Below are 27,755 nucleotides of genomic sequence, written 5' to 3'. Positions count from 1 at the left end.
GAAAAGCATTTTTTTTCCAGGTAAAAATCTTAACGTAATGTGCAGCTGTGGATTTAAGTTGGTGATGCTTTGGTTTGTATTAGTAACTCCTTCCTTCTGTTGGCACGAGATCTGAAGTACTGCGCAAACTGTGGCGGCGCTTCAGCATAGCAGCTACTTGGTGAAAGTTCACTAAACTTGGAAGTTAATTTGCGTTTGTAAGCACTGTTCCGTGTGAAGTCGTAACGTAACGTGGGGCTCCAGTCGGTCACACCGAGGAACCAAACCTGCCGTTCTGTAATATATGCGACAGATTAAATACCAGGTTTAAGGACAAATCAGCTTTAGCAGATGTTGACCAAAAATACGCAAGGTACTCATGAGCTCTTATAGCAAAAATGGCTTATACTTTTTCATGATTCAGCTTCATCTTTAATTACGTAAGAGGAATCAATAGGTAATGTTAAAAGGTAAGGTAGTACCTCAAGATAACTATAGGAATACAATACTTTCCAAGTTTTTGAACCGGGTTCAGTCGAGCTACGTGTCAGCATGAGGCTTGCCCGTCACTGAAGCACGTTTCATGCCTGATGCCATCAGCCTTTAAACGGGGTAAGAAATCCACTGTGGTCGAGCTTGTGCGCTCCCCTGTACCCGGCTGCCACACTCCTCCTGTGTGTCCAAGGTCACCTCCGCAGCTGGGAAGGAAGGGATGGGGCCTGTCTAGGAAGAGGGGTGCATTGTTCCTGCTTTTCTGCAGATGAAGAATGGAATCCAGATTCAGTTACAGGAATGACGCTGGAGCAAGGAACTCAATTCAAGCCCTTTGTCTCACCCTTCTTAGGGACGCAGCGAGTACATGGGCAAATAAATCTGCAGGCGGGAGTTGAACCAAACCAATCCTGTGGTTTTCAGATGTAGAAAGCCTGACTCTGCATTTGGGTTATTTAAGAAGCTGTCAACTTCTGAATGATAACAATAAAATCTATGTATTAACTCTTCAGGCCATGCTTTCATCCTTAGTTTTTCAGTGCTAGAGGGTTAGATAAGCTTTTTTCTATTAAGCAACTTAATTATCTGAGATAAACTACTCAACAGTTCAGAAGGCTTTTTTGTGTAAGATTGGTTGTGTGTGTGGGTGTGTATTCTAAGAGTTCAGGGTCTGTGTGTTTACTGAAAATGGAAATACTGGCTTAAAAAGCTACTGCTGGAGAGGACTCTGCTGTTCCCCCCGCCAACGGTTAACCTACTTTTTAAAAGGCGTGTGAACACTGCAAGACTTCCCTGGACAACAGCAGCTGTGTTGCATTTGTGCTTCACAGTCACAGGCACTGGGGACAGTAAATGAAGATCTCAACCTAGAGTGTAAGTGAAAGTAACTTGAGAGATGAGAGCGCAGTCCCTGGCTTCCTTTACTATTACAAACAAGCCAGGCAGGGCTTGTTTAGTACAGCAGTGGAGGAGCACAGCTGCAATCAGAGTTCCACTCAGACACTGCTGCAAAGGAGAGTTTCAACCAGATTTCAAGCAGTCCCTGGTCCTGCTGTGCCAAGACATGTTGCCTTTTGTTGGCTCTTTTTTTTTTTTTAGAACATAATGAACCCTGTAAGTCGATTGCATTAAAAATGTATAAACCCAGGTGAACTCACACTGGTGTAGGACACTTAAATAAACAATCAGATGACGTCAAATGGGAATTTGTTTCTTCAATTATTTCAAATTTAACCAAGTTTTCTATCAAAAGCAGAAGATTTGTGTGTGCGGTGAGTGCAGGGTAACCCGCAGAACTGGCAGTTACTCTGGAGCAGAAAAGCAGGAGGATCGCCAAGAGGAAGCAAAAAGAAAAGCACATTTACAAAATTATTGAAAAACATTTATTATACTTAAATTGAAATGTGTACATCTTATTAAAAAACAAAAGCAATTTGCTGGTGCCATAATTTAATTCCAATTTCAAGTGAGCTGGACAAACTACTGTACAACTTTCAATATTCTTTAAAATTAGGTATTTGGATACTTCCCAATCAAGGATTTTTTCCACTTTTTATAAAACATCTGGATTTGAATACGGTGTGAGCTGTTCAAGAAAATACTAGGACCAAACAATACCCAAAGATGAAAAAACTTATAGGCAGAAATGCTTAAGTACATAAAATTTTACTTTCAGTGCAGAAAAAAAAAATAGGAAAGAAACTCTACCTTTGATGAATTTAAGTTTTCAAACTGCTACAGCTTTAAGAAGCTTTTCTCTAAGCACTCGAACCAGTTATGAAAGAGGGAAAGAAAAAAATCCAAGTTGCTTTCGTACATGCTGTAACAGTTGTTTACATTGAACCCTGCAGCATAAAAAGCAAACCAGTCCCAAGCTTTTAAGCCAAGAGATTAAGGTGAAACTTTTCAAAGGCACAAAATGACAGCTCTGCAACTGTCACTTAATACCCTTTGAACTATTCCCCTCCAAGTACCTAAACCAGCTGAAACATGTTAACATAGGAAATGCCGTGCCCTGTCTTAACAAGAAATACTCAAACTATCAAAAAAGCAGATTGCCCACTTCAAAGAAAAGTAAGTATTTGGTCATATGGAAGAGGCACTGTAACAGCCGTACAGCACAGAGCGGAGGGCGAGGAAGGGTCAACAGAAAAGGTAAGATACTTGTCCACAACAGCAACTACAGCGAGGCATTTACCTGCTGGGAAGGAGACTTAAACAGTGCATATTTAGTGTTTCTCAAGCAATTAATTCGCTGTTGCTGAAAGCTACGGCAGCCCTGTGGGGCCAGTGGGTCTTCCCTCATCAGCGCAATCCCACTAAGTCTTCTAAAAACCCACCTCTCGTTGCTAGTATTTTTAAACCCACAACTTTACAAGCAAAGAGTTAAACTGCAGCAGTGCTCCGCAGAGAACCTAGGAAACTAAACATAAAGGATGCATAGGCAATTCTTTTCATTAGATTTGTTAAAGCAAAACACAATTACTTGGTACCCCATAGGATTTATATTAATCCCTCCAGTAAGGTACTATTGATAATGCAGTTTGCTGCATGCATATATTGCATCTGTCTAGGGCTTCTCATGAGCCCTTCCGGCATTTACACTTCTTACATACACTCTTATACACAATTTACACGGGAAGCTGTTTCGACAGCTTCACTCTCGAAGACCTGACAACCTCATCACGATCAGCTGAACTACTCGTCTCCACACGGATTAGTCTGTGCTCTGCTAACATCAAAAAATAAAACCAGCATAAGGTACAAGCAAGTAACAGACAAACTGGCACAGAAAGGTAAATGCCCCAAAGTGAGTTTTACATTCATCTCCAACTGGATACAGGTGATAGAAAAGCAACAGCGCTTCACACTGTACCTACTGGCCATAATTCGCCTTGTTTCAGTGAAGGGCAAGCACCTTTGCTCACACTGTGTTCCGTGCCTGTACGAAAGCTGTCATGGCATTTATACCTCTCATGAGGACACTTGGCTATGGCAGTGATAAGAAAGTTCACCTATCAAACAGCTCATTAGAAAGGTCATCTTGTGTTTTCAATATGAAACATCTTATATGGTGAAGTTAGATCCTAAGGTTCTGGATGATCTTCATAATCTTTAGGCAGGACTTCATTCTGTGTTGCAGTATCCGTCTAGCAATTCTGGGACGTCACTTCAAAATTATATGGAAGCCTTCACCATTTTCAGCTGAAAGAGGAAAACGGTGTCAGTTGCTGTGTCAGTTCATCAACTGAACTGTAAATACACAAGCCAGTGCACTGAAAGAACGGAGCACCGACTTGGGTTTTACTGGGTAGAAGTGGTTCTTTACCACTATGAAAGATTAAATCTTCTAACCTGTGAAATAGCAGTAACCTGGTAACGCTTGAAGAATAACGAGCTGCTTAAAATCTATTTGTATGCCACTATTTCTGACTTCTCCCAATTATGAATTAAAGCCCCCTCATTTGGCACTGACAGGCAATATCATAGAACAGACATTAACTTTGGCACAATCAATAAATATCCTTGGCATATGCTTTTAATCACGTTTTGTGATGCTCAGCCTTAACACTAAAAAGCCAAATGGAAACACTGTTAGAAAAAAAAAACAGTCGATTTTATGTTTAGAAGCCAGGAGTCCCACCAAAAGGCTTGAGAGACACAAACAGGTCTGTAACAATCTGGGGAGGGACTGTTTACAAAGGCTTGTAGTGACAGGGCTAAGGGCAACGGGTATAAAATGGAGAGGGGCAGATTTAGACTAGACATAAGGAGGAATTTCTTCACTATGAGTGGTGAGGCACTGGAACAGGTTGCCTAGGGATGTTGTTGATGCCCCGTCCCTGGAGGTGTTCAAGGCCAGGCTGGATGGGGCCTTGGAGAGCCTGGCCTGGTGGGAGGTGTCCCTGCCCATGGCAGGGGGGTTGGAACTGGATGATCATTTAGGTCCCTTCCAACCAAAACTATTCTGTGATTTTGTGAATGGAGTTTATCCTCACCAGAACAGTCAGTTTCAAGTTGAGATGCTGATAAAGTGAAGCAGGCTTCAAAACTACATCTTGTCTACAGCCACACTACAGCTTTTAACAACTTCCCGCTTGTGCTCAACAAAAATGTTTGTGCAATTTGAAATTAGATCTTCAAAGCCAGGACAGTTTCTGTAGGTAAAATTTGCACAGAGTCACTGATGCTAGCCAGTTCCTGGCACCTTCTCCTAGAAATAAACTGGACCCCTAAGAAAGCGTTGGATTCATCTGAAGCTCCCAGATTTAAAAGGGAGACTTGCAAAACACATTGAGGAAACCTGAACGGCAGTGATCGTGGGCCAAGGCCGGCCCTGCCCCGGTTTAGCTGCATGCACACAAGTAAAATGGTTCCTGTGACTCGACAGCGCCGGGGAGGGGGGCAGCTTGTTCTGTGAATGTTCCCAGTCAAGTCCACTAGCTGACACTAAACAGCAGAGCTACAAGGTGCTGGCAGCAGAGGAAACGCACTGGAACATTCCCAGCTAAACGGCCACGTCCCGTCCACAGCCAACAGCCTTCTCAAGGTGATTATTTACCTTGAAGAAGGTGAGCAATGGAAGAACAGGATTATATACTCAGTTCTGCCAGCCAGCAGGGCTTGGCCAACATTTGGTTTCTGAACTTCAGAGGGACTAGTGCCAGGATAGGATAGGATTTCCTTTCATTTCCATTTTAAAATCACCATTCTCAGCAATTATTAACAGCGAGCACAGTTCAGTGATGATGCTTGACTGAATTTTTAGTGAGGTTTGTTAGCGAGTGCTGCACTGGTTCGGAACAGAAAGCTTGGAGAACAGACTGAGGTGCCACACAGGCTGAACAGTCTTACTAAGAAAAGAGGAACTCGTGGATCTTTTCTGCCGCTGCTGTATGCTGATGGTTTTCTTTTGCAAGTCCGCCTTTACAGGCTCTGCTGTTACACTTTGCTTGGGAAAATTTTACTAGAACAATATTCTGCCTTAAAGAAGGCTTCCTGGTAGAAAGGGCACTGTACCTTTAATTGTGGTGAATAAGAAACAACTCTCATCCTGAAAGTTTTGAACCATCTACAAAGGAAGAAAAAAACAAAGTTTTAAAACCCTCCTGAGTATGACCAGTGCAAAAAATAAATACATCATATATTAAACACAGCCTTCTACAAGCAATTGTGTATTTTGGGTTTAATCAGCAAGTGACAAGCACACACCACACTGCATTAAAATACAGCCCTGTGTTTTTAGGACTATTTTTTTACATTTTATTGTACATTTAGGACATGGGGAAACGGCCTCGAGTTCCGCCAGGGGAGGTTCAGATCTGCTATCAGGAAAAACTTCACCATCCGTGGAGATATTTAAAAGACAGGTAAAAAAGGTGCTCAGGGATATGGTTTAGTAGTGTACAGGTAAGGTTGGACTCCAGGATCTCAAAGGTCTTTTCCAACCCAACAACTCTATGATTCTGTCAATGTACTGTTTGTTAATGAGGGAGAACCAGTTGGGAGCCCATTTACTGGAGCCAGTGGTTTTGGAACTCTATATACATCTAGCAGATGCTTGAATAAGCAGAGTTCAGCAGTGTTTAAATGCTCCCTGCCTTTGGGCGTGTTCAAAATAAAGACACACTAAGCAATTAGTGCAGCATCCCAGAATTACATAGACCAGTTGTCCTTTTCTTATACTTTGAGTTTATTCAGGTAGGGGACAAGTGACATTTAAAGGATCCTTCTGCTGCTTCTGACATAAAGGAAGAAATACTCTAAATGTCAGACAACACTAGGCTGCATTATCAATCAGGAAAAAACAGTAATAAAGAAGCACGCATAAGAAAATCATCTGCTTAACGCATAAATAAAATTTTTCAAGAAAATAAAAGTTTCCATTACCTGATCACTAACAAGAATGTGGATACCTGTGGGACCCTGTCTGTAAACCTGGTTGATCTGATGCAAAGGAATATTAAATGCCAAAGCAAGCTTGCGTGTGACTTCTGAGGCTGCCATTTCTTCTAAGTAGATTGCATGATAAACTACAAGAAAAACAATTACAAATAAGCATATGGTACTGTAACGGTATGGAACAAATAAATCATAATTTGTTTGTAACCTGGCTTTGAAAATTTTAAAAGCTGGAAGCCTTTACTTTACTCTCCCCTTGTTGTCACTAAGAAGCAGGAACTGCCATGACTTTACTTGCAAGATCAAGTCATAAATGCATTTCTCTGACAAGGAGGCGGCTTCTACTTTTTTTGATGCTGAAAGCAAAATTCCCCATTTTTCCTGTATCCTGCACAAAACGGCACAGTCCTGTCAAACTGGATCTTCAGAGTCACATAAAAATGACTTTGGAAGTACTGTTGGACCATCTCAGAAGAAGCAGGCAATACATCTGACTTGCACTACTCCACTGTTGCCTTAAATAGGGATGTGGAATTTTGATTTTGGTAAAGAAAGCCTTTTTCAACTGTCTGAACATTTCCTATGGATCATCTCAGAGCTGAAGGGGCGGGGGGGGCGGTGTGTGAAATACAAGACAGCAAACAAACAAAACAGTAAGACAAAGTAGCTATTGAGTTTGACGCCGCATTTGCGGCACCATGTTTGTATGTCCCCTGTCCCAAACCAAAGACTGAAGATACTCAGAGGGAAAATAGGGATTTGATAGACAGTATCCTATTTACAGATCCTCCTCCACCTCAGTTCTTGCATGGATAGCACACAACTACTATTGCAGCAGCAGCCTCAGCAGATTTCAGTTAGCTAGGGAAGGAGGTCTCTTCACTCAAAGCCAAGAGCAAGAAAAGAATAATTTCACATAGGTCTATTCTCTTAATTCTAAGGCTGACTGAATTTACAATTAAATATTAAGTTCCTACCTGTGCTGAAACAACAGCTCTCTCTCAGGAAAATAATACTAAAATCATGAGGCCCATATGCTGCTTGGCTGCTTTTCCTTGTCTCTACCTGTTTTAGCTGAGCTGCACAGAAAATGACAGCTAAGCCTAACTGAAAATGGGAAAGAATCTACATGTTTTATGCGCATGTAGCTTTTCTTTCATTTATCTGGTTAATGCCTTGCCTGAAACAACACAGCACAGCTAATGTGAGCTTCTTAATTAATTACGACGTGACTACAGTTAGTTTTTATCAACGGTCTGAAATAAACACTCTAACCCTGAGAAGTTTTAAGGTTGTTTATCATGTGTAGTGTCAAAACAACAGTGTTGTTCTGAATACAACTTCCTCCACTTTCTCTGTAAACCAGAAACAGAAATTCAGCCTCTTCACTACTCTTTTTAAGACTGAGAACTGGTGTGCTAAGAGACCCTCTATGCACCGTACCGTATATTGCACCATTGCTGCTGTCACCGTTGCCTGCATCTTGTCTTTCCAGTTGTACGCTCCTCAATGGCTCCTGACAGACGTAGATTGTTAAACGGGGCCTAACAGACCTGTGATTCGAACAAATCACACATCAGACAAAAGGGTATTTGTGCCCTGGAAATCAGGAAACTGATATGCCACAAATGTAGATTTGTTGTGCTTAATAGTGGACTTGAAACATTTTCTGTCACTGACCAAACAAAATAAAAATTAGTATAATGGTAAGGGGTCTTCAGATGCTACTGCATTTTAACAGAATATCTATCAATTCCGAGTTCACCAACACGCTGTTTGTTGGAATCCTGGAACACAACTGCCAAGTAACACCAACAATTCTTATAAAGGTCAACAGTAACAGATGCCTGTTTCAGTCAGGATCAAAACCATCAGCTGGGATGCTGTCTATGTTAGCACGCAACACTCATAACCTCAAAACGCCTCAGGTCATTCTTAGTTCCCCTGAATGAGAAGTTTTGTGTCTTGGCAACAAATCTCACCTGTTTTCAAGGCACCACAGGCACCAAGGGTCATCCTGACACTGACTGCCCAGACTGTGGGTGCCCCGTCCCTGCAAGTGTTCCAAGGCCAGGCTGGATGAGGCTTTGAGCCCATGGTAGGGGGGTTGAAACCGGATGATCTTTAAGGTCCCTTCCAACCCAAACCATTGTATGATTTCCCAATTCTAAGGACAGGGATTCTTGTGAATGACAGAACAAAACCCACTCAGCCTCACGTTCAACGTGTTACCTGGATTTCAGTGCATTATATAGCCGAATTCCATCGGCTGGACCACAGATTTGTACCAGATCTTCTCTTGTCAGCTTTAATAAATCAGCACCTGGAAAACACAAGAGGATTTTACGAACATTATTTTAGAACACTTACGCATTCTAAAACACATTGTATGCTCATTTAAACCAGGAATAACAAACTCCACCGTTATAAAAACCAAATCCTGCAGACATGAACAAGCCAGTAAAACATAGAATAGGCACGAGCTAGCTCTAAGGAAAAATGACCAGTTTTTCCAGAGGCTTCCACTTGGTGGTGTTCACATCTTTGAAAAAGCACAAGGCCTGCAAGGCACAGTTTCTGTAGAGATAAACAACTGTTCTATATCCAGACAATGGCTTAAATGACTCTTAGGTGTTAACTGACACCCAGGTCAGTGTATTTTAAACACACGCAAAATTAAGAGCAAAGCTATTTGATGGTTTCTCACTCCCAGGCATTCAGCTGATACATCATATCCTCTGCGCACTGAAGTTATTACAATGCACACTGCTAAAGGCTGGCACAACTAAATCCGAGTGCTCAGATCAGTACGTCAGCAGCCTATGAGGTGAATGCAGACTGTGGGATGCTCCCATTCAAAAGCAGTTCGGTTGGTTCTTTGGTTGGTTTGGTTTTTTTTAAAAATGATCCTGGGAATAAGCAATCTGTGAAGACAACTGCTTCCCAAAACATTTTCTTTAGAAAAAGAGGCTTCAATAAAAGATACTAAGCAGGTCTAAACATGAAATGGAAGGAACCATATTTCTTAGAAGCAGCTTGAGTGTCAGCAAAGAAAACAACAGTCTGAAAAATCAGTCGCTGCAAGAGATCAGTGGGAGAACAGGAAAATACTTAATATGTGGAAATCACAGATAATCTAGGAATGTATTGGGAAAAGCTGGCAAAAACAATTTCTGATCATAACCTTTAAGTACTATAACAAAAAAATAGCCCACTGCACCTGAAGAAGTACAATAAAAGCTACACTACACCTCTTGCTTCAAAGAAAAGCTATCATCCAGTTAGAATTTGACTTCTATAATCATATAAAAATAGTATTTAAAAGGAACAACTGCTTTAAGTTTTCCAAGGATCTTTGTCAGAAATTTGATACTAAAGTTTACTGAGAAAGCTTAGCAATTGCAATATAAGAAATGTGGCAAAAACCACCCAGCAGCAGCAGAAGAAATGGTCACATTCCAACACTGCAAGGGCAGACTATGAAATACTGTACTTGCTGACCATTAGGTCCATGGTATTTAAAATAAAAGCATCATCTCACTAATTAACTAAGGACACTTTATGTGTTAGTCTTGATGAGCTGGGAGATGCTGTTGGTTCAAGGGAAGCTTGTGGCAGTCGTAACAGCACAGCTAATGAGACGGCCTGCTGGTCTGACTGAGCGAAGTCATTCACTTTTCTCAAAGGAATCATGACTGTTAAAAAGATTTCGTGAACTATCATCAGGAAAAACGAATCTAGCTTCACTTTTGGGTGTTGGGGTGAATTTGTTCAAAACAAAACTAGAAAAAAATGCCTTCCAACACAAACTGAAAAATTAATAAGCACATTAGTTAATTTACAATAAATACCAATGCATATTGTGTGAACTATTTTCCCACACAAAACTTGCTCGCTAAAACAGACTTGAAATAAAAGAAGTAAACTACGGATACCTGAGAAATTTGAAAAAAGCCTTGTATAGGTAGAGAACCTATTCTTGAGCAACCACTGCTGCGTTTCCTGGATTGTGGATGAAGGATGAAGTTGCTGTAAGAAACAAGAGGGAATATGGTAATTCGGCTATTATAAATAAAAAAAAACCCAAACCATTAAAAAACCTCCCTCAGTTAAACACTTTCCTCTGTACCTATTAATATAAAGGTATGTATAATAAATCAAATGTTCTGACACAAATATACAATTAAAGCTGTTATCAATACCAGAAAGCAAGCACTCACATCTCCAGACCCTTGAGAGGTTCCATCTCCTTGATGATTTGGGGAGGAAGAATTGCTACAAATTTTTAAAAAAAGGGAAAAAGAAGTATTACTAGACATTTATTAAGCAAAATTTTTAAGCACTGCTGAAATATAACTTGAAATTCCCAAAACCATAAATATCACTGTCAAATTAAACACTGCACAGACAGAAACTTAAGTTAAACTCAAGACAAAGTTCATCACACTTCTACATGCAAGTTGTCTGGTTCCTATTTTGTGTATTCTGTATCAGCTGGAGAAGTAGCTTTACCAATGCTCACAGGATGTTACAGGGCCACTGATCTGTCTTAAAGGGCAACTGAGGAAGAGGTAAATTACAAGGCAGATAAAACAAAAGTATAAGGACCAGATAATACCACTGTATTGCGGGTCATCATGCCGTGATCACCTAAGTTTGATTGCAATAGTTTAATTAATGCCTCGGTAAAACATGTTTTCACCAATATGATGCCTGTTGAAAAGCTTGTAAAGATTATTGTTGGGTTTTTTCCTTGAAAATTACATTAACTGTGTATGAGGGGAACAAAGACTGTTCTTACTGAAAAAAAGGTAAATCATTGCCATAGGCAAAGAATAAATGAGAACAGTTAAAAGTATTTGCTAAATGACAAAAGAAAAGAAGTTTCCAACAACGTATAGTAAAAAAGAAAAATGCTGAAGCAAAAGTAATTCCATTATAATTGAATCACATGATCCAAACTCTAAAGCAAATATATAGGTCAAAACAGTCTCTCCTTCGGTAGTGGAACCAGAAACAGTTGGATTTACTCAGAAAACATTTTTTTAATAAAAGTGATTTTGAAATGTTATCTTTAATTAGAGTACAGAAAAGAAACCTACCTGTCTGGGACACTGTAGGTATTATGTTGAGCAGAGGTAAAAGTTGGAGCAGGAGTAGGACTGTTGTTTACAAATGTTGTAGGAGTATCAGGCCATGGTGAACACTGAAGATCAAGAGTTAAAACTTAAATTCCTCTTGACAATACCTTTTTTAATCTAATGCACAGTTCATTTATTTAAAGCCAGGTTTTTTTTCCACAGAGAATTTTGTTCCTAAGTCCACATAAAGATTCCCTCCATCCCACACATTACACACAGCTACTCCAGGTAAAAATCAGTTTTCTTTTATCTTGTTCTTTGAAGAAGACTCCTATATATACTGTCCGCTGTTAACAAAGTGAAGGTATTAGTGGTGGAACTGACAGAAGACCTGTACAGATTCCTCAGTTTAAAATCAACCAACCAATCCACCCCATCTGCTGTAAAAGCCTCTTTCACCTACAGGGGATGAAGGGGCTGTTTAAACTGCAGGTTTCATGACTTGAAAATAGGTGTTCAGCAATAGTAAGTAAAACCATGAAGCTAGATTTCTCCTTGTGTAGAACTCTAATGTATCTGCCCTGACAGCAATTAAATATAACTGGAATTTTCAGTAGAAATTTTGTAAAGTGAAAATTTTTACTGATTTACTTCAGGACTAAAATGGTTCTTACATGTACTGCTTTTTCTCTGAACTGCCTGCTCGAATACTTATATGCAAATATAAGTCATCACAAGGCTATTATGAGCCAGCTCTCCAATTTAGTCAGTCTTTTTTGGATAGGTTTTAAACCACCATAACAGAAGCCCTTCAAAATAAGACCACCTTTTAGTGTTTCCAATACCATTGCGAATTCAGTATTTTAAAGAAAAATAAAAACCAAACATTTTGCTACGTTTAAAGACAGACAGGTTTAAAACAAACAAGGTGTCAGAGAGAAAGTTAGCTAAGACCATGCCTGTTAAAATGACAAAGGTTTCCAACATACTTATCATGTACCAGCCAAATACCCCATAAGGAAATTTCCAGAGCTATATCATAGACTCATGGCGGGGAGGAGGAGGAAGGAGAGCAATTACAACCTAATATTAACAGAAACGCATTTCAACAATTTTGTGTTGAGAGACCCTTTCACTATCCAGGGGAAACAGAACATGAGCACAAAACCAGCCACAATCTTCTGTAAAACAGCTAACAAAATTTCTGTACTGGACTGCAGTCTTCATTCGCCAGAGCAAGACTGTAAGTTTCCCAGGATGACGCACACATTTAAAAGAAATTAATCTTGCTTCCCAGGAGCTTAAAAACTAGGAAATTCTCCATCTCTCCAAGATCTGATTCAAATCAGTACTTTTGCCAGCCACTGCATACATGCTGCCTTTGATTACAGAGTCAAAGACACCCTTCAGACTACAAACAGTGCCATCTACACAAAGTATGCTCTTCTGTGCCCTTCTAGTGTTACGCACTCTTCCTCCTATTCTGTGTGTTCCCACTTGTTGCTTCTCTTCTCAAGCTCATTTTAACATTAATCTCAAAGATGTCATAATAGAACAGGGAGTTAAAATAGTCCTTCATAGCCTAATTATGTGGTCAAAAGCCATATTTTTAATATAAAAGCTCAACATATTAACGTTAGCTTTGTTCTTTTCAAATATTTTGGAAGTGCAATTAAATTTCTTTAATTGTCTGACATTCTCTCCCCAAATTTTAATGCAAGACACTTATTCGGACACAGAAACACAAGCTGTATATCCTTAGCCACTACCCCTTCACAAGATTCTGTCCCAGCATACACTTAAATTCAGGGGTAGGGAAGGATGCACTGGTGTCACAGACCAGCTTTTGAGCCATTCCCAAGGCCCATAATGCAGTTAATGTTTGTTTCCTTCGAAGCCAGTTGAAGTTGTTTACAACAAAACTCTGAGTTAAAACACAGGGAGATGCACAACTGAAATATTTAGAAAAAGAAAATCCCAACCCAAACCAATCAGCCTCTCTTCTGCTATAACACATTTTTTCTTCCAGCAAATATCTTACTAACAACCACTGAGAGTGAATCAACTGGTTAAGAAAAGCAGTAGTAATTGTAATACTACTGTGACATGCCCATTAGCTCAATTCTCCTTTCTTCTGTCTGGTAGGCTGTGGAAGGAAAACGAGTATCTGCGCACTGAGATACTAAATTCTGAAAGTTTCAAGGAATAAAGCAGCCTAGCATACAAAAATAAATGGCTACAGTGTACATTCTTCAATCTTCTTCTAGCAATTAACTGAATCTGCTTATGCTCTCAGTATCACTCATGCACAACTGCCCCATACTGCACAAACTGATCATGTTCAGAACCAGAATCAGACAAATTCCTGGGCAGAGTCATTAACATAAAAAAGACTGAGAAGGGATGTGCTTTCTAACATCCTGCATGATAATTCCAAACACTGTGGGGTAATGCAAGGAAGGAATCACAGAAAGAGGCAAGTTTCCCAGCTGCAGCCTTCCTTGAAACGGCATCTGCAGTCGCCACTGGCAGGGACAGAGCACTGGACGCTACAGACTCATGGTCTCACCAGTCAGGTTATTTCTTATATTCTTAAGCTCAAAACTGAGGTAACCAAAGGACATTCAGCAAGCTCATGATACTAGAACAGAAGTCCCTCACCACTGGATGTAAACTTAAAAGAAAAATATCACTCTGTCACAAGAAAGAATCCACCTCTGCAAAAAGCCATCACAGAACATAAAGATTGGCATTATATCTTTACCTGTAATGAAACTGAACATGTACTGGTAAATATTCAAATAAATTGTTTTTGATGTCTCAAGACTAACTGCCCTCTATTACTAGCACCCTGATACAAAGCTACTCATGGAACTGTAGTCTGAAAATTATGCCTTTATTTCCAGACACCGATTAATTCTTGAAAAGGAGAAAATAATTTCAGTTTCAAATCTTTTAACATTCTTCTGTAGAGGACATGAATGAAATTATAGTGTTGACCAATAGCTTAGCTGAGTTATAAAGGAAGACAGGAAATCTTTCTAAGTATGATTTTCAAGCTCAGGATATGTAGCATTTAAACTCAGAATGTTCCCGGTGTGTAAAGAATTGCAAAAACTCCAGTTATTCTAAGGCACTGTTTAAATGTCTTCTCCCTTTCTAGTTCCAATCTACCTGGATCTGCCCAAATTCGTGCTTTACAGGAGGGTAGAACTGTACTTTGGCAAAGAACTCCACACTATTTTAAAATACCAAATCAACACAAAAACTAGAAGTTTGCTCTCCAAATTAGGCTTATTATGCTTGGGCACAGGAATAATTTTATTATACATGGGACACAGCTTTTTCAAGGAACCTGTAAAACAGAGGGTTCTTACCCCTAAAACCCACAACTGTTGTTGGCAAAAGCAAAGAATGTCTGTTCATATAGGCTTAATCACTCTGAATGCAAAGTTATTCCCAAAACATGATGTCACACAACATCACGTATCCTTTATGCTATTGATAGTGTTATAAGAACAGACAGATGTAAAGAGAAACAAATGGAAGAAATAATATATTCTTCGGCTACTAAATTAGTTTTACTCTGGCTCCACTTTCTGACTCTCATAGCCCCTAGAAAGTTTGATATTCTAAATTTCAGTCACTTCCAGAGAGTATTTCCCTTCTTCACCAACCTTGCACATCCAAAACTTAACGTTCCAATTTATTTCAAGGTCTACACCTGGTAATCTTCTACCTCCCACTTGCCCTGTAATAAGCTCTATCTGCAAAAAAAGAACACTCAACCAAGTTTATTCAACTTATAGCTTTATATATCCTAGCTTGTGACACATAGCATAGTATGTACTAACATAAAAAACAACTAAGACACTGCAGACAGAAAAAAAGTGCCAAGATCTAACCATCACAGCACAAATTTGCCTGCTTTTTGAAATTCAAAGCAGGGATAAGAATCCAGAGTGGGAGTTTTTTTTTTTTTCTTCTGCCTGAGACGAGCTCTAGCTTCTATATATTTGGAAGATGGGAAAAAAATTAACTGCCTTCTTCATAAAATGGCCCCTGGATGTAGGTCAGCTGTGCATAAACATCAACTGTGAGTTCCAGAAGGCAGGGTTAAGTTTGTGGCCTTTTAAATCTACAGGAAAAAAAAAAAAAAAAAAAAATCAATGTTCCATACCTCGAGAGAGCATTTTAACAAGTAGCTAACTCCACAACTGTCTGTTTGGAAAATACTGAGATAAACGCTGCAGAAATTGCAGTAAATGCACTGAATTCTGAAACATCAGATGACTAAAAAGGAGCAATGGAAAAGCGTATCTAGATGGCATTCTTACAAAAATGGATGAGAAGGAAAAGATGGGTGACAGTAATCAGGGAAAAAAAAATCCCCATTTTTTAGGAAAACACAGAAGAGCAGAGCAGAATAACCATTCAGAAAGGAAGCTTCACCAAATTCTTTGTACTGTGTTAGAATCCCATGCAGATTAAATTGGAAAGAAAAGATATTATATTCAATGCTTCCTGAAGGAAGCACTGTAAGAAACCATTCTGTCCAAATCAGATAATCAGATTGTGGTTGAGCTGGAAGAAATATTACAAGACAAGATAAAAAACAAAAAAAAGAAAAGAGAGAAAGAAAAAGGAATAAGATTAGGAATATCCAGCAAACAGAACAGCAAAATCTTGAAGGGGCAAACTAAAAAAGCCAACATACAAAATGAGATGCAAAAAAGAAAGGAACAAAAAAAGATAGCCTATATAATGAGTTAGGTGTAGGAGGAAGATAATAATACCCAACTTTAAAAAGGACAAGAACTATAGATTGGATCAACCTAAACTTCTAGAACTCAAGAAAAGATGACAAAAACTATTTCTGGGCATTTAGGAATCAGTATTGGCGGAGTAACAGCCAACACTCTCAGCTTCCTCAAGAAAAATACACTCTAAACAATCCTCTTTTCCTTTTGTAATGCAACCACAGTTCCTAGAACACATGAAGATCCATCACACATACAGATATAAGCAATATAGTGTCAATTCTCATACTTAAAAGTAGGTCTTCAGGTTTTGCGTCTAAGCCCCTCTGGGATGGCTGTGCTGCACCTGTGGTATGTTTGATGTGCACACATGAAGTAAGTCTGGTACCAGCCAAACTTTCTGATTGCTGTACTTGGGGAGACAGACTCACATGGACAGAATTTGCCTAAGTAGAAACATGCATCACCCCCTGTCCATATTTACAAGACCCACGTGAATAAGCCTGTCTGATGGCAAGAGAAAAAGGCTGATGAGTTTGCCTTCAAGCTGTAGGTCAGACATTCCTCTTGTAGATCAAGCAAAAAGGTTGTACACTCAATGTATCTAGCTAAAAACAGTACTTAATGTGTATATAGCGATTACCAAGGTTTCACTACAAATACATCAAAAAAGTGTTTCATAGTATTTCTATGGGCTTGATTTCTAATAATTTTGCTGATAGTTAAAAACCACTGTCATGATGGAACAGGTTATGTATTCAATCTGCTAATTATGCCAAGTTAGCAAGACTGAAAACATTTCATCCTAGAGGGATAAAATTCAAAATGGTCTCAACAAACGGACCAAACGATCCCAAGACAGAATTGTATTAAGGGCAAATGCAAACCAGGAATAGTCAGCTGCACAATTAAGAGAACTGAAAAGCTGCACACAGCTGTTAGTCCAAAACAGCCTGTGGGTCATTCTTCATCTCAAGCAAAAACTGAAGAAATAAACAGACACACACACTATCTTTTGTGGGTTTTAGAAAAAGGATTAGAAGTCCAGTACTACCTACCCTACCTCAATTTTTCTTTACTATAATTAAGGTAACACTCCCATTTATAGGAGCCTAGCATTCCAAGAGATGTTAAGAACAGGTTAGACAACTTCCAGGTATTATTTGGCTACAGTTTGTCCCTTTCTGGACAAGGGATCTGTTATATATTTTAAAAATAACTTTTTCTATTATTATCCTTCCCATGAGCAACAGTCATTCAACGAAGTATTAAAAACAACAGAAAGAGAAGAGTACATGGGGAAAAAAAAAAAAAAGAACTACTCCTCCACGGAACAACTTCCAAAGATGCTTCAGAGGTGCTTCTACAAGTAAGAGAGATAAAATCCCATTTTCTCCTGCCTTTCCTTGCTCCTGGCCATTTGGAACAAATAAAAGATCGCCTGCATTGCCAAAGAATGCTAAGGGTGCATCTTAAAATAAAGAAAAAAAAACAACCCAACCACCAAGAAAAGTAAAAGGTAAATTTAGACAGCTCAGTGCTTGCAATACTGTCAGGGTCCAAAAAACTCAACAAAGAACACATCTTATTTAACATTGCTTGTTCCCTTCCACCCAGTTACACAATTTATAAACAAGAAGAGGCACATGCTTAAGTATTTTATAACCTAAACTTTATGTATCACTTTCACAGATCATAGAGACAAACTAAGCAATGTCTGAAGGACAACAGTCCAGATAGTCACTGCCTAAGCACTACTGGGAAAGCACTGTCAACACAAACGTGACTGTTTTTTGAACAGGCATGAATTGTCTTCCACGGTCACGTTATTAACTGACATTTAAACATGCCAAATGGTTGTTTCGTATCTGAAAAATGTACAGTCTCCATTGACATTCACTGTAAGAAACAGCATTTAAGAAATCTAAAACACTAACCTATGACAGGAAGAGGGCACAGGATGTATATAAAACTAATTTTGGGGGTCACATACAGGGTTAGCATACACGTGTCATGAAGACATGCTGGCTCTTCTGAACTGCATTAAACCTGCTTGGAGCACAATATGTAGTTGGCTAAAGGAAAAATCAGTAACTAACGATCAACTATCTGCAACACTACATGGCGTTTTAAAAATACTCATGTACATGGAAAGTTATATTGAATACAAGTACAAATACAGAACAAAACACTAAATTTCTCTGTTCTTACTTCCACTAATAACACACATAATTAAAAAAAAAAGCTATTTCATTTCAAGTCGCATAAACGGAAAAGCTCTTGACTTTTGGAAGTTACACACTCCCTCTGCAACAGTTTAAGTGTTAGATTTAGGAAGGATTCCTTTGCTGAAAACAAACATGGAGCAATTGGTATGCATAGAAGTGAATAAAATTAAGACACAGCAATCAAAATATTTTTACTTTATATATTGGAAGTTTCTCCTATATCTAACACTGCACAAGGTATCTTGCACAATGAAAAGGTAAGAAGTCCCTTACACTGCCTCGCTTTGCCAGAGAATCACCGTAGTCTGCTGGCAAAGTCCGCTTGCTGGACTTTTTCTGCTCATGTTCAACTGCATCTTCAATTATAGGCTCAAGCCTCATCTGGACAAACACCAAAGATTTGGATCAATTTCTTTTCATTATACAGTGAGGAAAGATCTAAAAGGCTTCTAAAAACTTCTGAGAACTTTAGAAAATTACATAGAACTCACTGATGTTTACATCAAAGAAAATGCAAAAACCCACTGAGGCTCTGGCCTTAAATTCAGCAATCTCCAAAAAATACACTTTGAAGCTCAAATTTGGCAGACAATTAAATTCTAGATTCCCCCCTTTTACTTTTTTTTTATCTGTACCAAAAGACTGTTCTAGGGTTCAGTACAGCCAAACACTGTTTGATCTTAGTGTGTTCAATACAAGCATCTATAGAGTATCTAAATGAAAGTTTACTAAACAAAATCTTAAAATTTAATGTTGCTGTTCACTGGACAAGTTTGTCAAATAAAAATTTTATCTTTGTGTAGAACTAATTGTTCCCCAACCCTTCCAAGACTGCAGCTAAGTTATGTACTGTATCTATGTCTTTTCTCCTCAGTAAGCAAATGAAATCTTATTTTGTTACCTCTGTAAGAACTGTGGTGTCATATGAAGGCTGATACTTTTCTTTTTCATGTGCGGTTCTCTTTTCCATCTTTTCTCTGTCGGTTTTCTGTTTCCTGTCTGCTCCTTTTGGCTAAAAAAGAACAGTTACATGAACAAGAAAGCAGGTGTAAAACAGTTTTATAACTGAAATCTGATCTCAAAAGTGAGGCAGTAATATAAAGACGTCCCCCATCTTTATAAGTGTTTCTGAGAGACTTATTAAGGACATGTTCTTTAACGTTACCTTAAAAACTTTGATTTGACAGCTGGCTGAATGCAGATGATCTGTATATTCTCCATTTTCAGTCTGTTTAAAAGTGTCAACCTGAATCCTAAAAGGAACTCCTTTCTCTCCTCCATGTTTACGAGGGGTAAATTCAGTGCTAATACAATGCACCTGGAAAAAAAATAAAATTCATGTCTAGAATACTTCTGAGGGTCCCTTTTATTTGGTGGGGTTTTTTATGTTACAAACATAAGATACATTTCCTAAGGACATGTACCAAATTACCCAGCCTATCTGAGGACCAAGCTGCGTAACTAGCATTTCGTTCCTTTTCTTGCCCACATGCAAATGAAAAAACCCGTTATATTTGAGCTGACAGGGAAGAGGGGAAACAAACAAGTGTGTCACTAAAATCTCTCCAAAAAGCAGAAGTCATTGTAGTTTCTTAATAAATGAGAACTTGCTGGATCTGAAGAAAAATATATGTGGATGACAACTATATCTATAATGAATATAACAACAACTTTTTCAATGTATTATTGCCGAATGCACCATAGCTAGAATAAACTTCAGAGTCACTCGTAATAAATATTACCAAGGCCACTGACTGGAAGAGTTTTTCATCTCATGTGAAATCAGTGTATTTTCAAATGCACACAATTTCCTGTAGAAGTCAGCAGACTTTTTAATCAGTATGTAATTGCTTCAAGTGCTGTATCAGCCTGAAGACTGAGTTTATAAGCTAGAAATACCCCTAAAAGATAACTAAGGAGAACAGCAATGTAACAGAAAGAATTGTGATTAATCTCACTGGTCAGCTACGTTTTAGCAATCCTTGCTAGAAAAGATGTCTTCAACTGTACCAGATCAAAGTCAATTTACTGACAATGTAGAATTTAACCTATTTTGGTAGCCCCAGTAAGAAACACTGCTTCTTCAAATGTTATACTTTCTCTCCGTAATAAAAATGGATCTGAGAAAAGAAGTTATCTAAGAATTCCAATGCAAAACTGAACTTTCTATGTAAATAATTTCCAGAGAAAGCATGTCCAATTGCCTTGGATATCAAATATACAACTAATAAAAATCATACAAGGAAGCTTACTGACACAGTAAGAAACTACTTTGAATGTCCGATTTAAAACTCTTTGTAGCACACTGATTGTCGGCTGGTGTCCTCAAGCCAAGCCTCTGCTAAAGCTCACCACCTGGCAAGTGGGCCTTTCAACTAAAAACAAATAGTAGTGAGAGTATTTAGAGTGGTATAAATTAATGCTAATACTCCATATAAGTAAATACTTTACCCACAGCAGCTTTCTGCAAAGAAATTTTTGAAAGCCTTTTACTGAAACTGTTTTAGAAGATGCTTTTATAAACTCAAATCAAATTGAAAAACCCACTAGGAAACTTTATGGAACTATCAGTTTCTATGAACTGGTTCTTTACAAAGCCAGTATTTGCTAACTGTCCCACATATAAGAAACCGAGAAGCTTCACAGTGCAAATACACTATTGTGTGTGACCTGATAGGCATGAAACACAAACAACCAGTCAAGTGAAGTCTCAAACCTGAATAAAAGCAGATGTACATTTTGTTGGATCCCACAAAAATTCAACTGCATTGAGCTGGCTTGGATTTGTCTTGATATCAATGACTCCAACAGACATTGGAATATCTATATTAAAACAAGTAGCATATGTTTTAAAATAATCATATTCCAAGAAAACACTATGAATACAGTTTAACATAGGCTTCCCATCAGCAAACACGGGTAGGGTTAAAAAAGATAGGGTTTGGTGGCTTGACCATAAGTCCATAAACATTTTCTCAGGAATCCCAAAACTGTATTGATTCAACATAGAAAAGTGCTCTGGGTTTGGGGGTGTTTTCTCCCACTCCCCCAGCATATGCAACAATTAAGTGTTATTTCTACAATCTACTGAAGTTACTTCTGAATGTGTTCTCCCAATCATTGTAAGCTTTAGTAATCAAAATTAGAAAGATGATTAACAGTATAAGGTTACAGAGTTGCTATTTTACTTGTGCGATGCTTAAAAGGTTTGAAAGGAATGTGAAAGTGGTAAGAATGCTTATATTCAAAATACACGCTACACACTATGAAAAAGCAGCACACAGAAAACTGGTCTGTGTTCTTTTCACCAGCTCTACCATAAATGTGGCCATGATCAATTTAAAATTGGAAATCTAATTTCATACAATAGCAAGAGATACAAACAATTATACCTAAGTCGAGAAGTCTGTCTCCAGGGCGGTTCCACTTCCAGCCTTCTAGCTGCTGGTGTTCTGTATATTGCAACCTCCTGTCATGGAACACAACTCTTATAATACTCTAAAAAAGAAGAAAACAAGTATCTGATGAGCCACAAAGTTACTATATCTTTAGAAACAGCCTGAAGATAAAGTAACAGAACATTCCAAAATAGCTACAGAGCTGATAAAAACATATTTACAGCAAAAAATCTGGCAACCACCAGTCTCCCAAAATATTCCAGAACACAGAAATAGAACTGAGCAGCAGGAGATATATGAAAATGTGGTAAAAATGCAAAAGAGAATTATATCTGATTGCATATTCTAAAGGTCACCATAAATTATATGCAGTGAACTGAGCAACACTGACAGCAAAGTATCAACGCTGTGTAGGCAACACAAGCTTGGTTTAGAAAACAAACACAAAAGACCATTTATTCTGAAAAGCGGTGAATATAGTTTGTCCTTTTTGTCATTGGGAATTCTGGGAATTTTTGTAGAAGATTTTAAGACATAAAACTAATAGAAAAATCCCTTCCTTATAAGCATACTTACAACAGATTTATTACTTTAATTAACAGTAATGCACAACTAGCTGAAAAAATTAACCTAAAAATCCTACAATATAATTAACTTTATTCAGCTAGAAGCAATTAGCCAGTAATACCTATTTTTGTGACCAGTTCTGCTACAACTGTGCTCTCAGTTGTAAGGAAAGGTCTCTATTCTGCTGCATGAATGCACATACAAAGCGATTTGTTACACAGAGGGAGGGGAACTACGCACACGCATTGCTACTGAACAAGCAAAACAGACAAACGTTTAAACTCCCATTTTTCCCACTAGCCTGCAGTCTTACTTGTATTAATAGTGGATACAAGTGTATGAAGTGCCTCCTCCAGATACATTGCATTTGCTTGGATTTAGTTCACAGATAACAGAAATTGCATGCGCGTACGTATCACATCGCTCATACAGACGTATCACTCCTTTTTAACTGCAAACTGGCAAGTTTGAAACTCGGAAATAGCTGCAGCCACCTTCACTAATATGAAACATCTTCTTTGTTCAAGTCCTGAGATTCCAGTATTTAAGTGTCAGATTTTGATATATACCTTGCTAGGGTAAAATTTACTGTTTTAGACTTTTAGACTGCTTTTTAGACTGCTTTTTCTATTTCACCTACCAAATGTCCACCAATATAGACACTGATAAAATTACAGGAGAGAGAGCCCCCAAAGCTACAAGGAAATAGCACCTAATGGCACAAAAGAGTCAACGTGCTTATTAAAGCAGGTCTATATGCCAGGTTGTAAAAGGTCTGATTACAGAACTCACAAATCCTGGTTTTACACTTGGGCTTAACACCTCCTGAATTTCTCTCCTGAAATTATCATCCAACAGACAAATAAGAACAAGGATGTAGGACTATACAAGCCAGCCAAAGCTCACAAACTATACAGCCCAAGGCTGACAGGTAAAGACTTTGCCTCCCACAGGCACGCTATTCTGGTGTACTTATCACTACCAGTGACAGAGTGACTTCTTCTTCCCAACACAAGTAAGATTTTTCAGAAAATTTAGTAAAACTGACAGGCGCTTGTAAAAAAAGTCCACCTCCCCAGCCTCCAGCAGTTCTTTTAATAATTTGTACCATGAACTGGACATTTTTCAGGCCACCTCATTCTTATTCTCCATGTATTGCCTCAGATAAACAGTACCTTCTGCTAATATTGAAGTGTAAGGAGACAAACCTGGAATTAGGAACAGAAGCTCAGCTATGGAACAACCTGCTCAAGAAGCAGCACTATTACAGATCTGTTGTCCTATAGATACATCTCCTATGTGCCAATATTCAACTGTTGCATAAAAACAAGCTGGCACAACAGGTCTTCCATAACTGTTAAGAAATACACTCATAACGCCTCTCCGCTTCTTTCTAAATGATCCTCTGGCTTCCTTCCACATCTCCTTATCACTTGAATAGGAAAATGAAATGGCTCAGAAAATGCAGAATCCAAATCTATCGACAATCAGGTATCTTAAGCTTTGCCTAAAATAACTGAATCTTCACTACACACAAGGACTCTATGTATCGGGTATTCCTAGTCTTCATATTCATACTTTTTTGTTTTTTAAGTATCATTGGTGAACAGTCATTCTAGTGAGAGCAGAAAAAAAAACACACATCAAATCTTCAGCCTCCAGATGGTATTTCTCTCAACTAACTCTAGATATCTGAATTTGAGACCACTGTTACCACAGCTTCCTTTTACTCAGCAGAAAGACATGCACATTTAGAGGGGATTCATTTAACCCCGAAACAGATCTAGATCAGACCCCAGACCTCATAAAGGGTACATGAAGTGATTAGCTCACCTTTAGTTATCTAAAATTACGTGAAAACAACATAAGCAGGGAAATGCATACATGTATATTCTTTTAATTTGTAGTAAACCTGAAATAAAACAACAAAATTAGGTTCCACTGTGCCTCTTTTCTTCATTAGTCAGATCAGCAGGTCCACCTCCCTCTGTGAATCAGAGTACAATAAAAGGTTAAAACCTACTCTTTTCATATGCAACCAGCAGAGGTTTGTCAATAAGCTATCTAGAGAACTTCAGCTCACCTTCACCAGTTTTCCATTGATCTCTGGTATGTCTCCAGCTTTCCGATTATCTAGCATCCGTATTTCATAGGACTGACCTTTAAAGAGAAAAGGTTTGTATCAGCAGAACAACCAGAGTAGAAAGCTATTTTGCATTCAGTGTACCTGAATCAGCTTTTGGTCCGTAATAGTACACAAGAATCAGTACCTGAAACTTCTGCTTAGGTAATTTTTACAAGGTTCACTTCACAACACAGGAATTAGTGGAACAAAATGAAACTTTTTGGTCTCTTTAGAACTACAGAAACTTTCAGAGTTTAAGTTTTTCATGTTATGTGTGCTATAAGTACTTATTTCTCTTTTTTTCCTTAAAGAAAAGCTTTTCAAAGCTGAATTCCTGCTTTGTTTTTAAACTGATGAAAGCCAACACATTGAGAACGACAGACTGGTCTTCCAAAACAACCTCTTGAAAAGAATTTACATATTCTTCATACAACATACATACTACTCCTCCATATTTAATTCTACCCAGGTACCTGCTTTTGTACGCTCTGCAGTATTTCAGACATAACCCTTTAAAAGAGCTGGTTGCTGGTTATTTCAAGTAGGTATGAGTGAACCTATCTTTCTAGGGAATTTGATGAACTGTTATGCTTCAAAGGAGAGAAAGTTAGAAGTAATTTATTTCAACTACAGAGATTTTTTTTCTTCCAAAGTTATCAGCACATATTCATCTGCAAAAGTGAATTTTTAAAATACAGGACAAAATAGATTTCAAGACATTCACTAAGATCAACTACAGTAAATTCATTATCTTCTACGTTACCCTTTAAACTACCTTCACAATCTAGTGTTTACTACATTTAAAAGACATTCATTGGCTTGTGGTACAAGGTAAAGGTTCAGCTGTCATACCCTTGTGAACAGGGCAACGATTTCTTCAACTACTGTCACTGCTCCACAGACTGACATTACCACCAACTATGAACTGGTTTGGGTTTTTTTGCTCTAACACAATTAGCACATTATTTACATACTCTACATGTGTACAGGCTTTCTTTACCACAGCAGCATTTTATCAGTGATGACATCAATCTATACAAAAATTAAATGTACCTGGAGCAACTGAGGAAAGCAACATATCTCTCCTCCCTACCTCCTAGGAGGGAACCTTTTTTCCTGTTAATGAGATCTGTTGAACTACCAGTGTTATTTTGCTCATACAGAGATATAACACACTTACGTCCATCTGAGTTAACAGAGAACATCAAGGTGGGTTTTCTTTAATCTAGTACTATCAATGAAAATGTTGCAAATATTTCTGTTTTCTTTCACTGTTATTTGGAAAGGCAGGGGAGGAGAACAAAACATTTTGATTGCTTGCTCAACAAGTGTTGCTAACCTTTTACAGATACAAAGTAATACTAAGACTGAAGATCTCACAGAAGTAAAAAAATCAAGGAATGCCAGACTCCAAAATGTAAAAATAGCATAGGAAGTCTTTGAAACAAAGCGATAGGTAAGTTTTATACTGGATTTCTGGACAAGAGGCTGCTCTGAAAGTCTAAGAAGCATCACAGCATTGACTGTAGTCACACTTCCAAGAAGTACCCCACTGTGCCGATTTCCCATAAAGGGGTTTGCAGTTTCACCATAATGGTGTTTTCTAGACACTTCCTTGCTTAAATCCAAATGTTGGAGATGACCCTGTTTAAGACCCCTTTTGTTGATTCTGTGTTCCCCTTCAGGCACTTCACCCCAGGCCCTTTGCTCTCTCAGTGCTACTGGTAACTCCCACCCCTTCCTACTTCAAGACACTCCTTATCAGGTCAGTCATCCTGCTGGCAAGGCTACCTCTGCCCCCCACCCCATGACTGCAGTGGAATCCATCACTCCCAAGCAGTTCTTTGCATTCACAGAACTACAAGCCTAGCTGCATTGTGTAAATCCGACTAAAGAATGCTTTCCTTCAAAAGCAATTCCTGTCCATTCCACTTCTGCTATTCCACATACATCCAGATGAATAGCAGCCAACTCAAAACACCGTCCTACAACTCGGACACACATTCTCAATCACCAACCATCACCACTCCAAGATCTGAACTTCTAGAATCAACTTCAGCTGAAAATCTAATCACTTCAAATACACCATGAGCTCACAGAATTATAAAAGATGCCAAATTGGAAGGGACACATAAAGACCAAGTCCAATTCCCTGCTTGCAGGAATACCTAAAACTAAATTGTATGACTAATAGCATCATCCAGATGCTCCTTGAACACTGAACAATGCTTTTAGCTATTCCAGTTAAAGTACTTACTGACAGAGGGTAAAGTCAGGGCTTGTTTAAGTATTGCCTTAGGAAACGTCACCATAGCTTAACAGACAGGGCAAATATTCCTGTTGCTTCTGGTATTCCCAACGCTGTAAACTAAGACAACTGTTAATGAAATTAAAGAGGGTATTTGCTCCCTATGGTTCTCCCTACAAACAATCCTCTTGAAAATTATTTAAGGCAAGACACTGCCTGGTAACCAGGCCAAACTAGAAACTAAATAGCTGAAGTGACCAGGATTAAAATTACTCTTTTTCTAGAGGAATTAATCCAACTCATTACACAAACATATGTATCAGTAAAACACAGTGTTGCAAACTAGATTCTTATTTTAAGCTGGCTCCAGTATAAAAGATACAATCTCTCAAAACTAACCCAAGATTTTTTTTTCCTATGTGTACACATGTATACTAACATATAATAGAGAAATTTTTAAGAAAAAGTCTTAACCTAGGCAGCAGGTGTATTGCCTTACACTGTGAAGTATTAGCACAGAAGGGAAGTTGGCCAATTGTTTTAAGTTTATAAACATTTGAAGGTTTTCAAATAGTGCAAAACATCTTGCTAGTCCAGCACACTGCTGTAACTGTATCACTTTCTGCTGAAGAGATACCCAGGGTACAAAAAGTGATAACAAATAAAGTAAACCTGACAGAGCAAATGGCTGAACTATGTGATCATGTGTTTATAAGAAACTACAAATCACCTAAAAAACTTCCATTGTTCTCCTTAGTGGAAGAGTGAAATAATGTTTAAAGCATATTTAGAAAGACTGGATACTGCAAAATGAAACACTTAGCAACTTTATTCACACAGAAAACTGAAAATTATGCTTTGTCATCATGTCAGTATCAAATTAGATACAACCTGCTCTCACAGATTTGAGGGCCTGAGTACAGTTAAACACTTCCAGGTGTGATGTGCCACCAGGAATTCACACTACCAGAACCAT

At 38.4% G+C, this 27,755-nt stretch overlaps 1 protein-coding gene across 3 annotated transcripts in view; it reads right to left on the bottom strand.

The window, feature by feature from the left end:
• Positions 1-1,839: 1,839 nt before the first annotated feature.
• The window catches only part of UBP1 (upstream binding protein 1), a 45,366-nt gene continuing 19,450 nt past the window's right edge, over positions 1,840-27,755 (bottom strand). For 2 of the 3 annotated variants that reach the window (XM_069859943.1, XM_069859942.1), the window contains exons 3-16: positions 24,490-24,566; positions 21,834-21,939; positions 21,158-21,264; positions 19,607-19,759; positions 19,343-19,453; positions 18,715-18,822; positions 11,475-11,578; positions 10,593-10,647; positions 10,308-10,401; positions 8,605-8,695; positions 7,816-7,925; positions 6,361-6,503; positions 5,491-5,542; positions 1,840-3,675 (exon numbers count right to left, since the gene is read on the bottom strand). In XM_069859943.1, coding sequence (XP_069716044.1) covers positions 3,638-3,675; positions 5,491-5,542; positions 6,361-6,503; positions 7,816-7,925; positions 8,605-8,695; positions 10,308-10,401; positions 10,593-10,647; positions 11,475-11,578; positions 18,715-18,822; positions 19,343-19,453; positions 19,607-19,759; positions 21,158-21,264; positions 21,834-21,939; positions 24,490-24,566 — 1,349 coding nt within the window. In that variant the 3' untranslated portion in view covers positions 1,840-3,637. The remainder of the gene's footprint in view (positions 3,676-5,490; positions 5,543-6,360; positions 6,504-7,815; positions 7,926-8,604; positions 8,696-10,307; positions 10,402-10,592; positions 10,648-11,474; positions 11,579-18,714; positions 18,823-19,342; positions 19,454-19,606; positions 19,760-21,157; positions 21,265-21,833; positions 21,940-24,489; positions 24,567-27,755) is intronic. The other variant, XM_069859944.1, reaches the window with a different exon arrangement.

The sequence above is a fragment of the Phaenicophaeus curvirostris genome, chromosome 6, assembly GCF_032191515.1.
Source record: "Phaenicophaeus curvirostris isolate KB17595 chromosome 6, BPBGC_Pcur_1.0, whole genome shotgun sequence".
Lineage (NCBI taxonomy): Eukaryota > Metazoa > Chordata > Aves > Cuculiformes > Cuculidae > Phaenicophaeus > Phaenicophaeus curvirostris.
Note: the sequence above shows the minus strand (reverse complement) of the source record. Positions and strands in the feature narration are given on the sequence as shown.